Here is a 15,108-nt window from a genome sequence, read left to right on the forward strand (position 1 = left end):
ACGTTAAACAAAAACAAAACCAAGTAACAAAACTACTGTCCTACAGAATGAAGACAGAACAAAGAACAGTAACTCTTGTTTGATTATACAGATGGTTTTAATACAGAAAAATCCCCTTACAGTCAGACATTTATATACATACTATCTTTGCTAATTCATTGTGTAGCTGAATACCATTGGTAAAGTCCGAGAAGATCTAGCTAGGGAGTTAGTGGGCATGGAAATTGATGTTTTGGCTAAAGTTAATGGTTGAAAAAGTGGTGAGGAATCTAATGGATGACTTGGAAGAGTAACAGTCATGAACAGAGAATTGTGTCCCTATGTCTGGTTGACAGCCGAAGACAGAGAAAAGTGTCCCCTTAGCTGGTTGACAGCCACACACAGAGAATGGTGTCTGTGGCTGGTTGACAGCCGAAGACAGAGAAAAGTGTCCCCTTAGCTGGTTGACAGCCACACACAGAGAATGGTGTCTGTGGCTAGTCGACAGCCAATGGATGGAGACACATTTCCCATAGAATTATTGGAAAACTACATACTGTATACATGAAAAATACAAATTGCACTTTATTACTGAAAACATCTGTCTAAAAATGTCAATAGTCGTTATAAAACATCACTATAGATTAATCAAACATAAATGCCTAAAAATTACAATCTCAAATAACAAATTCACACACATTAACAATTACACAAGAATCCCACTGATTTCCTAGTTTAATATTAAAGTATAAAGATCCTTCATTCCTCTACCATATATGGCATCTGAGATTGTGGTTTAGTATGACTCCTCAGCTTCTCAATTTCATTAATTAGTGTTAAAGCTGACAACATACTGTATATCAAACAACTCTAGATGTTTTCTTCATTTTACAGTAAATTCTCAAGTTACATATAAGTCCATAGGTTGCGATTCCTCACAAGTCACTACTGAGAGTACGAATAAGGTTACAATTCCTCACGACTCGCTGTTAGCAGCACGAATAAAGAGTAAAATTTAGGAAAAGACTGTCGCCCAGGAAAAGCATCAAAATGAAAGATGAATGCCAGATCATTTACAAGGAAGTTTGATTTTTTTTAATCTAAACTAAGACTCTTTATAGAAGTTGTAGGTTTAACCTTTTACCTGAAGTAAATTTTCCATTCATAGTATTTGTAAAAAAATTCAAATAGAATTACGTAATCAAAAATGTTTTTATCTATATCCAAGACCCTTTCATAAAACATTTACAGAAACTCTTTTAAAAGATAAACAAACAAAATCTAGTTTTATTATGTGAAAAATGCGATAAAATACAACTGCCATCTCGAGGAAAAAACTAAGAAATTCCGGCCTGTTTATATAAGGGTGCCTAAATCAGTGTATTGAAGTAACATAGTTCTAATTTTAAGATTTACTGAACATGTAAAACACTACATCAAAACATTAGTTACAAGGATTCACAATAAATAACAACTATTTCCATGCACAGAAAATATTATTAACAAAAATGCTTTCAAGGTGACTTTTATGAAAACTCACCTTGACATGAGGGTGTAGAGCGTTAATGATACTTAAATCATACTTGGGACACCACGAGCCAACAAGTCAACTATCATGTTACGGGGTGGGTAAAATAAAAGCTAAAAATGTACACAGTTTCATCAGTTTACGATAAATCATGTTAAAAATCATATATTAACAATGTAAGTATGTTAAAAATTTAACTATCAACTCTACATATTTTGATTTGTAATATCTACGTCGATTTCTACATATGCCCGACTTCCATACTTGCAATGCTTTTCAATCTAAATAAAGTTCTACATAAAAAGTTTCTAAAATTATTCTGTAAAATATTTATAAAAAATTGTTTTCTACAAAAATTTATATATGTGTATATATATATGTATGTGTGTGTATATGTGTGTGTATATGTATATATATATTTCATTCATGACATCGTACCTACTGGCCAAAATCGCGAGGTAGCCGTACCAGTTTTGAGAGGGGGAGATAACTCTGTCGAAGATCAATAAGTGTTTACAAAATCTTTCAATTCATGAATTTGTCTTTTACCACTTTCTTTTATCAATGAATGATGTGAAAAGGAGAAAACTAAGTTGGAGTTACCTCCCTTCCTGCAGTTTGCGACTGGTAAGATATGTTCCCGCTTAGATTAATACTTAATTTATGAGCAATTTGACCAGGATATCAAGACATCGACCAGACTGTATACCTCACCACGTGGCAGCATGTGAAATTATACCACGGCCAATTATGAAAGGAAATGAAAACGAATTTGAGAGAAAAATGCAGGCAGAGGAGCATTTCATTTCCTTCCGATAGCAAAGCTGCCAAAATTTTACGGCCTGATGTTACTGATGATTAGAGACAGAACAGACACCTGTTAACACAACATAATTCATACATTAGATAAAATTCTCAAATTCCAAGGTTTTTTTTATCTATGTATTGATATTAGAATATGTATTTAACATTGTCAAGTTGATCTGATTCAATGGTCAAAAAGAACTCTTTGATTTGAAAACAAATTATTTAGAAAACATCACAGATTAAGATCCGACTTCATGTCTGACACAGCCTGTTAACATTGTAGCCCACAGTCAAAGGAGAAAATGACAGGAGCACATCCTGACCTGTGACCTTTGGGTGGAAAGGAGACAGAATTAGTATGATTATAGCCAGAGGAAGATCTGCATGCCAAGCATTCCAGTGTTTTGTGTGAGGTATCAACAACACTGCTCACAGTCAGAAATACATCAGTATTACAGTACAATACAGACATGTCATATACTCCTCAGGCACCAGACGAGATCTCTACAGCAGGAGAAACAGGATCTCTACAGCAGGAGAAACAGATCTAGTACCAGACGAGATCTCTATAGCGGGAGAAACGGATCTAGTACCAGACGAGATCTCTACAGCGGGAGAAACTGATCCGATGCCAGACGATATCTCTACAGCGGGAGAAACAGGATCTCTACAGCAGGAGAAAGCGCATCTCTACAGCAGGAGAAACTGATCCGATACCAGACGAGATCTCTACAGCGGGAGAAACAGGATCTCTACAGCAGGAGAAACAGATCTAGTACCAGACAGGATCTCTATAGCGGGAGAAACAGATCTAGTACCAGACGAGATCTCTATAGCGGGAGAAACAGATCTAGTACCAGACAGGATCTCTACAGCGGGAGAAACAGATCTAGTACCAGACAGGATCTCTACAGCGGGAGAAACAGATCTAGTACCAGACGAGATCTCTGCAGCGGGAGAAAGTGAATCTCTACAGTAGGAGAAACAGATCCGATACCAGACGAGATCTCTACAGCGGGAGAAACAGATCTGATACCAGACGAGATCTCTACAGCAGGCGAAACAGATCTAGTACCAGACGGGATCTCTGCAGCGGGAGAAAGTGAATCTCTACAGCGAGAGAAACAGATCTGAAACTGGACGAGATCTCTTTAGCGGGAGAAACAGATTTGGTACCAGACGGGATCTCTACAGCAGGAGAAACAGGATCTCTACAGTGGGAGAAACAGATTTGGTACCAGACAGGTTCTCTACAGCGGGAGAAACAGATCTGTCAACATGTCAAGTCTCAACCAAACAGTATAATATATACAGTCTATATGGCTTTCATACAATGTTCCAAATATGGTCATGTTTGGAGTCAAACATAACAACTCATTAAAATAATATCACAATCATTTGTGAGAGATTTACAGGTGATGATAATGGACCGGTTCAAATGCCCGGCCCATGATTCTTGAGTTAGACGAGGATGAAATCACTATCCCCAAAGACATTACATGTACAGGGCCCATGGATCTCTTCCATTATCCATTTGCCATGACAGTGGTGAACGTCGAGAGCCTTCCAGTGGGTAGGCCGTCGGTACACACCATGACCTTTACAGCGTAAACCGGCTTCCTTGTCCATGGCGAAGGGTTGACATTCTACGCAGACTTTATTTCCCGGCTGAAGTTTGTTTGCCCATGTTTTACCAAAGTCGGTTGTGTTACAATGACGGTTCGACTCAACGATCTTGTAATGACTGCAGTATCTGTAAAATAAATGACATTGGTTAGACTCCATGACATCGGAGAGACATCATGACATCGGAGAGACATCACGATTTTGTAATTACTGCAGTATCTGTAAAATAAATGACATCGGTTAGACTCCACGACATCGGAGAGACATCACGATCTTGTAATTACTGCAGTATCTGTAAAACAAATGACATCGGTTAGACTCCACGACATCAGAGAGACATCACGATCTTGTATCTGTAAAACAAACGACATTGGTTAGATTTCAGGACATTGTTGCAATGGCATACCCCTTCCAGCCAAGAAATTATTCCAGTACACCTTGTCTGAATGGCGTTTAAACAGTACGGTTTATATCTATCAAACGTTTCTAGAGAAGAAGTCAATAAATTGGTCCCTAAGAGGTTACCCTCTAGAATTTCAATTGGCTGCACTTCCTGAAGATCGTAGTTCCAGGTCAGCCAGTCCATGTTCTTTTACAGCTTGAATTATTGATACATGATAAATTTACATCCAATCTAATTTTGGATCAGGTGAGATAAAAATGTAGAGAATTTTCAATCATCTCCCTATAGCTATTAATCCTATCCTATCTTCAAACATATTCATAGCATCTTGTCTATCAGCAGCCGAATCCTTGTACAAATCCACAGAGAGCACTGCAATATCTGTACGATGTATGGTGAAATATTTAACCAAATTCTTTTTCATCTCAAACCTCAATTTCTTTAAACCATCTTTTTTTATTTCAGAAGAATTCCTGAGATGTTAATTTACTTTACATCTATCAGAACCCCCAGGCATTCCGTCTTCAAAGTCAAACACAAGTCACACCAATCGCAATACAGGAGAAGCATATTTTCAGAGACCCTCCCCTCCTCGACCCCCTCCCCCCAACCCCCTCCCGCGACCCCCCTCCACCTGTTAGCTAACTTAAATATTTTGATTCCTCCTTTAGTTACATGTTTAACATACGTTACAATAAATATTGGCACAATAAGTCAGAGTCTTCGTCACTTCAGCAAAGGTAGCATATTGCAGGAAGAAAAACTTTTGTTTTTTAGTCTGAAGAAAAATCGCATTAAAAGATGGTGTGAAATAAATGTTAAATCATAAATGAAGAAAAGGCAAAGTAATGAAAGATACCTCAAAAAGTCCTGATTCAAAAAATTACCAAAGGGTAGTAACTCCGTATATAATTTCAGAAAAATTTTTAAAAGTAAAATAAAACATTACCAACAGTTCCAATAATATATATTAAGGGCCGTAACCGTCTATAATTTTGGTAAATCATCCAACTTCATACCTCTGTAAATAGCAGGACTAAAGATTTGACACATCTGATAAAACAGCAAAGCTTTATTTTATTTTATTTCATCTTTGTTTCAAATCAGTTTTTTAAAAAGTACAGTTTATGAAAGAATTTTTTTAACACAACCAATGAATGTTTATGCGTATCGTTTCGATGACTAGTACGGTATGTACACTGTCACCTTCATCAGACCAATGACTAGTACGGTATGTACACTGTCACCTTCATCAGACCAATGACCTGCAGTACGGTATGTACACTGTCACCTTCATCAGACCAATGACCAGTACGGTATGTACACTGTCACCTTCATCAGACAAATAACCAGTACGGTATGTACAATGTCACCTTCATCAGACCAATGACTAGTACGGTATGTACACTGTCACCTTCATCAGACCAATGACCAGTACGGTATGTACACTGTCACCTTCATCAGACCAATGACCAGTACGGTATGTACACTGTCACCTTCATCAGACCAATGACCAGTACGGTATGTACACTGTCACCTTCATCAGACCAATGACCAGTACGGTATGTACACAGTCACCTTCATCAGACCAATGACCAGTACGGTATGTACACTGTCACCTTCATCAGACCAATGACCAGTACGGTATGTACACTGTCACCTTCATCAGACCAATGACTAGTACGGTATGTACACAGTCACCTTCATCAGACCAATGACTAGTACGGTATGTACACAGTCACCTTCATCAGACCAATGACCAGTACGGTATGTACACAGTCACCTTCATCAGACCAATGACTAGTACGGTATGTACACAGTCACCTTCATCAGACCAATGACTAGTACGGTATGTACATTGTCACCGTCATCAGACCAATGACCAGTACGGTATGTACACTGTCACCTTCATCAGACCAATGACTAGTACGGTATGTACACTGTCACCTTCATCAGACCAATGACCAGTACGGTATGTACACTGTCACCTTCATCAGACCAATGACTAGTACGGTATGTACACTGTCACCTTCATCAGACAAATGACCAGTACAAGTTGTCTTTAAAATTTGAAAATTGATGTCGATTTGGCTTACAATGCTACAGTGTACAATACCGCGCTGTAGTATATTGTAATTGAACCGTAATGACTCAAAAAGTCATCAAACTCGTCACGTAAAAACATTCATTGGTTCTGTGACAGAAATCCTTGCATTAATCAAAAGTTACGCGTGAGGATTTTAAATCTGTTTAATTTCTAAATGAAGCTTGTATCAATGAGATCTCCTCAATGGGTGTTACACATCTCGTCGTGTTAAACTGTTGTTCCAGTACAGTTACGTAACTACTGATGATTGACATGCAAACAATAAATTTACATGTATATACAAACAAGTGAAGAGCCCTTCCCCTCCTCCCAGCTCTCAAATAATCAATTAAATCCATTCAATCTGTAGAATTGATGAAACTGTTTTCAATGACTAGACTTCCACAATGAAAACATACAGCATTTTTCATTTGAGAAATTTGTGTTGGACCTAGCCGTGCTGTCAGACCGTCGCGATCGGAGACGACACAAGTCTACCTAGTGATCAGCTGAGACAGGTACCCGTACAGGTAAAGTACATCCTCTCGTTAAATATGTGTCTGTCATCACAACCTCTGACCGGGCTTCCCTCTAATAAATCTTGGCATTCAAACCCTAACCACGCACACAAATCTTCCAGGTTCACAAGTCAAAATCTGACCCCAAACATGAAGTGCTATGATCATGTTTTATCAGATCTAGGTCAACACCTAATCCTTTTGACAGGCAGGTTTATTTACAAAGTTAAAAGATGATTTTTTTTTCTAAATTCAAAAATAGATATTTTAGAAAGGATTGGTTTGAAACAAAACTAGACATCACTTATAACTTCAATAGAGAGCTAACTTCAGACACGAGACAAATCCAACACGATACAAAATAATCTTGTTACAATTTACAAGTTCTATTCTAGTCGAGAATAAGACAGGAATACAGGATAAAAAGGACGAGAAAGAGCAGAATTAGAGAGTAATACAGGTTAAAAAGGAAGGAAAATGTGTGCCGAGAAGGAAATTGGAAGGGAGAAGATGAGGAAAGATTACATTAAATTGCAGACACTTAATTACCAATATGTAGCACCAATTACTGTCAGTGCCCTAACACAGCCACCAGTCCATCAGTCGGACACATCATCATTGTGTGTTACACCCAGACACACAACACATGGCTCAGCCTGGCGGGACTTATAATTCAAACACAAGTTTACCGAATAATAACACATGTCAAATTTGTCAGAAGTAATTGGCTAAGAATTTTTTGTTAATTAAGTAAGATAATTTTATCACATGCAAGTCATGTGATCCAACTACTATCACACGCCAGTCATATGATCAAAGTAGTATCACATGCAAGTCATGTGATCAAACTAATATCACATGCAAGTCAGTTGTGACTTGACTCTACTACAGACAGTCGGGGTTAATGGTGACTTGACTCTACTATAGACAGTCGGGGTTAATGGTGACTTGACTCTACTACAGACAGTCGGGGTTAATGGTGACTTGACTCTACTACAGACAGTCGGGGTTAATGGTGACTTGACTCTACTATAGACAGTCGGGGTTAATGGTGACTTGACTCTACTACAGACAGTCGGGGTTAATGGTGACTTGACTCTACTATAGACAGTCAGGGTTAATGGTGACTTGACTCTACTACAGACAGTCAGGGTAAATGGTGACTTGACTCTACTATAGACAGTCAGGGTAAATGGTGACTTGACTCTACTACAGACAGTCGGGGTTAATGGTGACTTGACTCTGCTATAGACAGTCAGTGTTAATGGTGACTTGACTCTACTATAGACAGTCAGGGTTAATGGTGACTTGACTCTACTACAGACAGTCAGGGTTAATGGTGACTTGACCCTACTATAGACAGTCGGAGTTTTTCGGCGACTATAGCCTCCACTATGGAGTTAGGTACTTTACATTCAGCAGGAAGTTCCTTATTTATAAACTTGGATAAACTGCCAGCTTTTCTCAAGTGCGAATCTAGTCACAAGATTATGATTTAAATCCACCAGGAAGGAGTCTCGAGAAACATTCAGTAAAAGCCGATTTGGTGTACTGTACTCTGTCAGCCTGAGCTGCAACAGTTATAAAGTGCAAATAGTGCAGCCTACCTATAATATCCCTGGACAAGTCTTCAGTGACCTTTGACCCTTGATCCCCAATCATCCAATGATCATAATTAGTCGTAATTTTTTTTTTTTTTTTCAGTTTCACATATTTTATTCCCCCAGCATTATTAATATATATATATACTTAAGCCATAATTAGTCGTAATTAACCTAGCTAATTAGTAAAGTAACACTTACGCTGGCCTCGGGGGAACTTCGTTACTGATCCTAGAAAAGAGATTTTTCCTGATGCCCTGGTAGGGATCATATTGTTTGTCAGTCCTGAAAATTCCGAATTCTGCCGGAAGAATTTTTCCAATTTCTGAAATGATAAAAAGAAATATTTTTAGGTGAATCAATAATTTGAAAATGAACATCACAGGTGTGAGTTTGAGGCCCGGACACAAGTCTGATATTATATCTCTTCATTTCACTGTTAATTTTTAATCTCACTTGGTAATTCTGTCACAGATCAACCCCTTTATTTTCATAACCAGGTATTTTTATCTCCATTTGCCAAGCAGGCTGCAGCTACAGTTTGGTTGAAATTAGTAGAGTACTTTAGGAGACAAAGTTATTTACATTAAACCAGACATTGTATCCCCTCCCCTCCCCTCCCCTCCCCTATAGGAGGTTCGGCCTTCAGCTTTTTTGAGCCTATATCTGTTCCATACTAGGTCAGTGAAAATCAATAACGGTATGTGTCACCATCACCAGACAAATTAAACATTTGCCATATTCAGTAACACTCTAATTAGAATGTGTAAGAGATAGATAAATTGAGTCTGATTCTGTCCACTCGTGGTCGTCCGAGGACAAACTGAGTTTATTGTCCACTGATGGTCAGCCGAGGACAAATTGAGTCTAATATTGTCCACTGGTGGTCGTCCGAGGACAAATTGAGTCTGACATTGTCTACTCGTGGTCATCCCAGGACAAATTGATGACCATTTGCTTGTGCAGCTTCAGCAACATATGTAAACTAATCAAACCTGCTGAGGAATCTTGATTACATTTCTTGAGCTTCCTACCGCGACATTACGAGCTCCAGTCAAGACTTAAATCCGCACAAGTCCATATATCAACACAAAACATGTGTTTTATACATTCTACACGTGCTAGTCCTAACTATCAGATTCCTGCTCTTGTTGATGCAGATGTACAACCATCGTCTACCGAGATGTTCCTTACTATGTAAACATTTATTCCTACTAAATACCCACTTTATTTTTTCTAAAATTCGATGTTAAAATTAATGGCACAGAAAATGCCATTTCAGGCTCAGACATATCTGCTAAACTGTGACAGAGAATATCACTTCACTATAGACACATGTATAAAACTGTGACAGAGAATACCACTTCAGTCTATAGACACATGTATAAAACTGTGACAGAGAATACCACTTCACTGTAGACACATGTATAAAACTGTGACAGAGAATACCACTTCACTATAGACACATGTATAAAACTGTGACAGAGAATACCACTTCACTATAGACACATGTATAAAACTGTGACAGAGAATACCACTTCAGTCTATAGACACATGTATAAAACTGTGACAGAGAATACCACTTCACTGTAGACACATGTATAAAACTGTGACAGAGAATACCACTTCACTGTGGACACATGTATAAAACTGTGACAGAGAATACCACTTCAGTCTATAGACACATGTATAAAACTGTGACAGATAATACCACTTCACTGTGGACACATGTATAAAACTGTGACAGAGAATACCACTTCAGACCTTAGACACATGTATAAAACTGTGACAGAGAATACCACTTCACTATAGACACATGTATAAAACTGTGACAGAGAATACCACTTCACTATAGACACATGTATAAAACTGTGACAGAGAATACCACTTCACTATAGACACATGTATAAAACTGTGACAGAGAATACCACTTCACTATAGACACATGTATAAAACTGTGACAGAGAATACCACTCCACTATAGACACATGTATAAAACTGTGACAGAGAATACCACTTCACTATAGACACATGTATAAAACTGTGACAGAGAATACCACTTCACTATAGACACATGTATAAAACTGTGACAGAGAATACCACTTCACTATAGACACATGTATAAAACTGTGACACAGAATACCACTTCACTATAGACACATGTATAAAACTGACAGAGAATACCACTTCACTATAGACACATGTATAAAACTGTGACAGAGAATACCACTTCACTATAGACACATGTATAAAACTGTGACAGAGAATACCACTTCACTATAGACACATGTATAAAACTGTGACAGAGAATACCACTTCACTATAGACACATGTATAAAACTGTGACAGAGAATACCACTTCAGTCTATAGACACATGTATAAAACTGTGACAGAGAATACCACTTCACTATAGACACATGTATAAAACTGTGACAGAGAATACCACTTCACTATAGACACATGTATAAAACTGTGACAGAGAATACCATGCCACTATAGACACATGTATAAAACTGTGACAGAGAATACCACTTCACTATAGACACGTGTATAAAACTGTGACAGAGAATACCATGCCACTATAGACACATGTATAAAACTGTGACAGAGAATACCACTTCACTATAGACACATGTATAAAACTGTGACAGAGAATACCACTTCACTATAGACACATGTATAAAACTGTGACAGAGAATACCACTTCAGTCTATAGACACATGTATAAAACTGTGACAGAGAATACCACTTCAGTCTATAGACACATGTATAAAACTGTGACAGAGAATACCACTTCAGTCTATAGACACATGTATAAAACTGTGACAGAGAATACCACTTCACTATAGACACATGTATAAAACTGTGACAGAGAATACCACTTCACTATAGACACATGTATAAAACTGTGACAGAGAATACCACTTCAGTCTATAGACACATGTATAAAACTGTGACAGAGAATACCACTTCACTATAGACACATGTATAAAACTGTGATAGAGAATACCACTTCACTATAGACACATGTATAAAACTGTGACAGAGAATACCACTTCACTATAGACACATGTATAAAACTGTGACAGAGAATACCACTTCACTGCAGACACATGTATAAAACTGTGACAGAGAATACCACTTCACTATAGACACATGTATAAAACTGTGACAGAGAATACCACTTCACTGCAGACACATGTATAAAACTGTGACAGAGAATACCACTTCACTATAGACACATGTATAAAACTGTGACAGAGAATACCACTTCACTATAGACACATGTATAAAACTGTGACAGAGAATAACACTTCACTATAGATACATGTATAAAACTGTGACAGAGAATACCACTTCACTATAGACACATGTATAAAACTGTGACAGAGAATAACACTTCACTATAGACACATGTATAAAACTGTGACAGAGAATACCACTTCACTATAGACACATGTATAAAACTGTGACAGAGAATACCACTTCAGTCTATAGACACATGAAGACTGAGAAACACCTTAACAATATTCTCAACAAATTGACACAAAACTGATACAGATTTATGTTTGGTTGTAAAAACCCCATTAAATGTTCTAACCAAGTACCAAAACCAAATAAAATAGACTTGACCTCTGTTCGAAAGCTTGTTACAAACTCTGACAGTCAATTACATACAGGGCACAGTATTTTAAGGTCACTCACTTAAATAAGTTTACATAAAATATGATCATCAAGATAACAGTTTCAAAAAGTGCACTTTGTCAAAATTACAAAGTGTTAAATAACTTTGGGCTATGATGAATTAGATTTCGACAGGCTGTATACCTGTATACCTGTACAGAGTACAGGTAAGTCATGGTACTGACGAGGCCTGTATACCTTTACAGAGTACAGGTAAGTCATGGTACTGATGAGGCCTGTATACCTGTACTCTCTACAGGTAAGTCGTGGTGCTGACGAGGCCTGTATACCTGTACTCTGGTAGTGATGTACAGGTAAGTCGTGGTCCTGACGAGGCCTGTATACCTGTACTCTGTACAGGTAAGTCATGGTACAGACGAGGCCTGTATACCTGTACTCTGTACAGGTAAGTCGTGATACTGACGAGGCCTGTATACCTGTACTCTGGTAGTACCTGTACTCTGGTAGTTATGTACAGGTAGGTCATGGTGCTGACGAGGCCTGTATACCTGTACTCTGTACAGGTAAGTCGTGATACTGACGAGGCCTGTATACCTGTACTCTGGTAGTGATGTACAGGTAAGTCGTGGTCCTGACGAGGCCTGTATACCTGTACTCTGTACAGGTAAGTCATGGTACAGACGAGGCCTGTATACCTGTACTCTGTACAGGTAAGTCGTGATACTGACGAGGCCTGTATACCTGTACTCTGGTAGTGATGTACAGGTAAGTCATGGTGCTGACGAGGCCTGTATACCTGTACTCTGTACAGGTAAGTCGTGGTACTGACGAGGCCTGTATACCTGTACTCTGTATAGGTAAGTCGTGGTACAGACGAGGCCTGTATACCTGTACTCTGTACAGGTAAGTCGTGATACTGACGAGGCCTGTATACCTGTACTCTGGTAGTTATGTACAGGTAAGTCATGGTGCTGACGAGGCCTCTATCAATAAATGGAATGTTAAACGGTATCTTTTATCCCTTTCCTTACATTTTGTGCAAATAAATATAAACAGAAGTGAACAGTTGTGTGTTAGTTGACAGGTAAAGTTTAAATAGCTCCTCACAGCCCCGATCTCAGTTTCACGTCTGCCACCCACCCGGATCAAATAACTAAGAAATTCCATGATCATTTCTACCATCGATCAAATAACATATAATTTGGTGCTTTAATAGAATTTTAAAAAGCATGTGTTATTCTTTTCTTTCAGACAATTTTTTTAATAGAATTCTTCGTTATATTTCATGCATTCAGTGTCGGTAAGCCTGTATTAGCCATCCACAGTTCACGGCGAGAAACATTCAGATCCAACTCAGCATTTTTACAGAATGACAAAACCTCGTTAAGAATGTAGCACCTGTTGATCTGGGCCAGGTAACTGACCCTAAGATTAACGAAGCACGCCTCAACACAAGTCTGCAGGGCTCCGGTTACCGTGGGGACAAAGACAGCGGACATCTTGTCTCAACTTTGACCTCTTGTAATTGTCCATCTCTCTGCTACTGTGACACTTGTGGTGACTCGTTTTGTAGGGGATGTCAACAGAAAACCCTTTCTATGTGAAGTCTACTGGGTGTTAAGGCCTTCCCTTTGTAACAGCTGTTACCAGATATAACATTTTAACATGCCTTGTCAGCGGTCGAGATATGATATATGACAAGTTATCTTTTTTTGTCTCTGATCTTCTCAATGATGTTGTGAACATTGAAACCGACTCTAGCCTCTCCCACACTCCACCTGGTAGTTGCATTCTCCTCTGTCTGAATGTTGCTCAGAGAAACGGACATCTTTGCCTCATATCTTTTATCACATGGCATATTATCCAGGTAATTTTTGTCACAAGTGTATGATATACTCCAGGTTGATTTTTTATTTGCTGCACGAATCAGAAATATATTACGATGTCATAATATGGACAACGACATGACATCATAAACTGAAATTGACATTACAAAATGGCTACCACTCTTCAAATTTATCCTCCTTATTTTTCAATTCAAAATTATCAAAGTTTAAAGCTACTGAATTGTGTGATAAAACATACCCATACTTTAAATATTTCAATACAAGTTTTAATATTTTCCTGCCAAGACATTTAAAAATAAAATGTGATACTTGTTTCATAAAATCTTGTATGAAATGAAAACTATTCAAGGTCCTTTATATAGATTGTATAAAACAGGACACAAGGAATTAAAGAAATGCTAAACTGAAGTTTTACGAACTTGGCCGTGTAAAACATTGTCATCGATAACAATACAGGGGATGTCACCATTACAAGCCCGGCAATGGTTGGTGCGGTCTATTAATTACACGGAGAAAAGATCTAGATACACTGTCCAAGATTCAAAACACAAATACACTCATTATGTTCATCATATTTGATAGAATTTCATTTAAATTTAAAAAACCTTACGAGGCAGATAATGTTATCAACAGCGCTCCTTTAATGGCTGGTCAACTTTACCAAAACTTACTGTAAACTCAAAAATCAAGTAAAATATCTATATAGATAAAAAAAAATAATAATAATAATAAAAAAAACACATCTAAAGGATTCAGTTTTTAACTTAACTGCTTAAAGGTAAGGGACAATTTTAATTTAATAGAAACATTTATCCAAATTGTTAAAAATTTATAATTATCATCAAAAACTCTTAACTAAATAATACATGATTAACATTTTGTCAAGTCATATTTAAGTCAAGAGAAGATTTCAAGTCCAATTCTGATATCAATTTTCTGACAATTTATAAAGAAGTTGAATTGTTAGGCAGGGGGTTGTCTTGAGGCCATCATTCTTCAGTATGAATTAAAAGTTTCATATATGATCAAGTTGTTGAGGCTACTTCACCAAAGGACTTAGTCTGCAG

General features: G+C 37.7%; 1 protein-coding gene across 1 annotated transcript in view; it reads right to left on the bottom strand.

Moving 5' to 3' along the window:
- Positions 1–3,593: 3,593 nt before the first annotated feature.
- LOC117332426 (somatomedin-B and thrombospondin type-1 domain-containing protein-like) overlaps positions 3,594–15,108 on the bottom strand; it is a 54,660-nt gene continuing 43,145 nt past the window's right edge. Inside the window, exons 3-4 of the mRNA XM_033891322.1 lie at positions 8,750–8,873; positions 3,594–4,067 (exon numbers count right to left, since the gene is read on the bottom strand). Of these exons, the coding sequence (XP_033747213.1) occupies positions 3,776–4,067; positions 8,750–8,873 (416 nt within the window). The 3' untranslated portion in view covers positions 3,594–3,775. The remainder of the gene's footprint in view (positions 4,068–8,749; positions 8,874–15,108) is intronic.

This window comes from Pecten maximus, chromosome 8 (genome assembly GCF_902652985.1).
Source record: "Pecten maximus chromosome 8, xPecMax1.1, whole genome shotgun sequence".
Taxonomy (NCBI): Eukaryota; Metazoa; Mollusca; class Bivalvia; order Pectinida; family Pectinidae; genus Pecten; species Pecten maximus.